Source organism: Plasmodium malariae (genome assembly GCF_900090045.1).
Source record: "Plasmodium malariae genome assembly, contig: PmUG01_00_16, whole genome shotgun sequence".
Lineage (NCBI taxonomy): Eukaryota > Apicomplexa > Aconoidasida > Haemosporida > Plasmodiidae > Plasmodium > Plasmodium malariae.
This window is the reverse complement of record NW_021638287.1, coordinates 3,270-6,896: the sequence shown is the minus strand read 5'-3', so window position 1 is coordinate 6,896 and position 3,627 is coordinate 3,270. Positions and strand designations below refer to the sequence as shown.

General features: G+C 18.1%; 1 protein-coding gene across 1 annotated transcript; it reads right to left on the bottom strand.

The window, feature by feature from the left end:
• On the bottom strand, positions 1 to 876 carry PmUG01_00034300 (fam-m protein; the record flags this gene model as incomplete). The annotated part of the gene is made up of 2 exons (XM_029008475.1): positions 1 to 663; positions 787 to 876. The coding sequence occupies 2 exons, from the start codon at positions 874 to 876 to the stop codon at positions 1 to 3; spliced, it is 753 nt and encodes a 250-aa protein (XP_028859327.1).
• Positions 877 to 3,627: the final 2,751 nt, after the last annotated feature.

Below are 3,627 nucleotides of genomic sequence, written 5' to 3'. Positions count from 1 at the left end.
TTACTCAGTCATCAACTTTATTTTTTTATATTTTTCATTATTTCTTAATATTTTAGGGATAGTTAATATAATTATAGCACCTAGTACTACGATAGATACCAAAAATATTATTAGAAAAAATTTTTCTACGCCTAAGGATTTTAATGATTCATCCAGTTTGCCTTCTATATGTTCCCACAAATAACTAAAAGTTCTCAAAATGGGGTTCTTACCCAAATCTAATCCACGTAATATGGGTAATCCAATTCCCAATAAGAAGAAAAGTATAAATATAGCAATTCCAAATCCATAACTTTTAAATTTTATTTTTTTTAAAGCTATATTACTAATTTTTTTGTTTTTATCAAGATAATCATCATAACATTGTTTTTTGATCAACTTTTTTTCAAAATGGAAGTGCTTACCATCAAACATTCCATTATTATAGTCTATAACATCTGTATAGTATTGTGCTTTATTTAGTAAATTCCTATTCGATTTTCTGTTTTTTTCTTTATTAGATATATCTTTTTTTTCGCACTGTACATTATTTGATACATCTTCTTTTAAACAAACATTATTTAAATCATTATTTTGTTTATATTTTGCTAGTGATCGATAATTTCTTGTCTTTAATTTTCTACCAAGGCTACAGTTCTCATACTTGGATTTACTAAATGTACTCTATAATAACGATGCAAATATTTATTATATAATTAAATAAATAATACTAAACAACAATGTTAATAAAAACAAAACATTACAAATATAAATAATAAAAAATATGCTTATATTTTATTATTATACCACATCATTCTTAGAACGGCATATCCATGTTAAAAGAATAAAAATATAAATGTTTATAAAAAGGAGTAATTTAATTTTTTGTTCCATCATTTAAATCTTTCATAAATTGATTTATTCAAAAAGTAAAAAATTAATAATAATATAATATTCTTTTATAATGAAGAATACTATATATATTTATTTAATTTTTATTTATTATAATATTTTATTATATCGTAAACACTTAATGAATTATAAGTAATTATAATGTACTTTGCAACTTTCCCAAAGAAAAATAAATTTAATCATGTATTATATAATATTTATTTTAGCTGTAATTGAAAAAAGCAATATATGTTTCATTATAATAAAATAATTTGAATTAATTCATAAATATTAAAAATATACACTCTATTTATTTAATGTAATTCGCTAATTAATTTTTTTATTACCATTTTCGTACTAAACTAAAAAATAAATATATTATTTCTTATTTGTGTAATATTGAGTATATATACTATGCAGAATGTAGAGAATATATAAATATATATACATATAATATATCCCTCTATACATTAAGAGAACAATTACCAATTTTAAAGGCATTATACCATTAATTATACTTATATGCATTATATTTTAGGAGTTATTATCCTTAAAAAAATAGTATTTAATATAAAAATATAACAATAATGGAAATAAACTTAGAAATTCATATTTTGTATTATACTTATTGCTATAAATACTTTAGTTATTCCTTGAACACATACAATCATTTATAGTCTATAATATAATTAAAAATTAAAATTTATATGGTACTACCTAATCTAAAAAGTAATATATATTTTGAAGGAAAATAAAGATTGACCATCTATTTTTATATTATTACTTTTAAAAAATAAAATTTTTAATTACAGTTACTTTACATCGTTATTTCTAAATTAAAAGCATTTACATTCAACTTCTTAAATTTTAATATAATTTTTTAATTCATTATATATATCTAGAAGAAATATTAATATTGTTGAAAACGCATGTTGCTACAATAGATTTAATGCCCCTATCTATCCATATACATATCTTATATATTAAACAAAATATTTTAACATATTATTGTAATAAATAACACTATAATAAAATAAATAAATAATAGCCATAATCATTTTTTATATTAAAATTCTTATTACTAATATTTTAAATTTCTTGTAGCATAACTCTTCATATATTCTAATGTCATTTCTGATCGTTCTAATAATATTTTTTTTGAAGAATAAAGGTACAATGATTATTATACGAAGTAAACATACTTTACGAAATGTACATAAGCGTTATAACTAAAGCATATATGTATATTATATTATATTATAAATTTCATTAGAATCTGTAAAAAATAGAGATTAATAAGTGAAATTTTTTTATTAAATTCACTGGAAAAATATTTTCATTTATAATCATATTCATTATACTTATGTAATTATGCAATTTAAGTAAAATGGAGTAAATTTTAAAATATACGTTATTAAAACATAAGTAATAAATAGGACCAATATCATTTTTCTTATAAAATATATATACAAAAATAATTTTTTTTTTTTTTATTGTGTTTTGTTTGAAATATTATTGTTATTAATTTGGTGAATTCACTAATTCTTAATATATATGATTCACAATTTTATACACGTCTTTAATATGATATTTAAACTTATCATAATACATTTACAAAGATAAAAAAGAGAAAAAATACATAAGTAAATACCTACTTATTATTGTATTAATGTAACGTTTATATATTTATTTTCTTTAATCTTAAGGATCATTTTTATTTATATAGATATTTAACACATTATTAGGAGAATATTTTTATGAAAAAAGGCACATCAAAATGAAAAAACATCCCAATATATAACATACTAATATATAATTGCATTTAATCAATTAAATTTAGCCTTTAATCACCAAAAAAAAAAAAAAAAAAATACATATATATATATATATGGTTTATTTATATATATTTTTTAAATAAATATAATTTGATTAAACTTCCAAAAATCTAACCAGAACCCTTACAAGGCGCAATAATTAAAAGTTAAATGGTTTGGAATCTTCATTTTATAGAAATTATTTATAAATGTAAATTTCGTAAACGATTATAAATAATTCATGTTTATTAAATATATTATTTAATAATATATTTTCTTTTCCTCTTTTAAAACATGATAAAATAACTAAATATTCGTTATAGATACTTTTATAATAAATATTTAACTCATATCCCATAAAATTTATTTTATATAACAAATGTTAGATTTTAAAATTAACATAAATATATAAATAAAACAACATATATTTACTTTTCTTCATTAAATATAAAAAGGATTTATTCATTTTTAACATAAAAGTAATGAAACATTATTTTAATTATATCATTAAATTATACTATTAGACTTCAACTAGTTAAAATATAAAATACTACTTTTTTTAATGGAAATATATATTAATATATAACTATAGAAAAATTATAACAATTACACTAATATATATTAATCTCAATTCGCAAATGTATATTTTTTATAGAAGCCTATTCATTTATACAAACTCACACATTAATCGCAATTTTTAATTAAACATTATCAACGTATTAAAATACATATTTTAAAATATTAAAACTTTAAAATTCACAAAAAAAAATAACAACATTATTTTTCATTGTTGTACATCAAAAAGAATAACTAAAAATTCGATTATTTATAAATTTTAAGCAGTTTTTCAGATTTTTATTAAACAACCAACTGGAGGTCTTATAGGTATTACTTCATATTAAAAATTTCATAATATAAGGGAACAAACTTAGTTTTATATTTT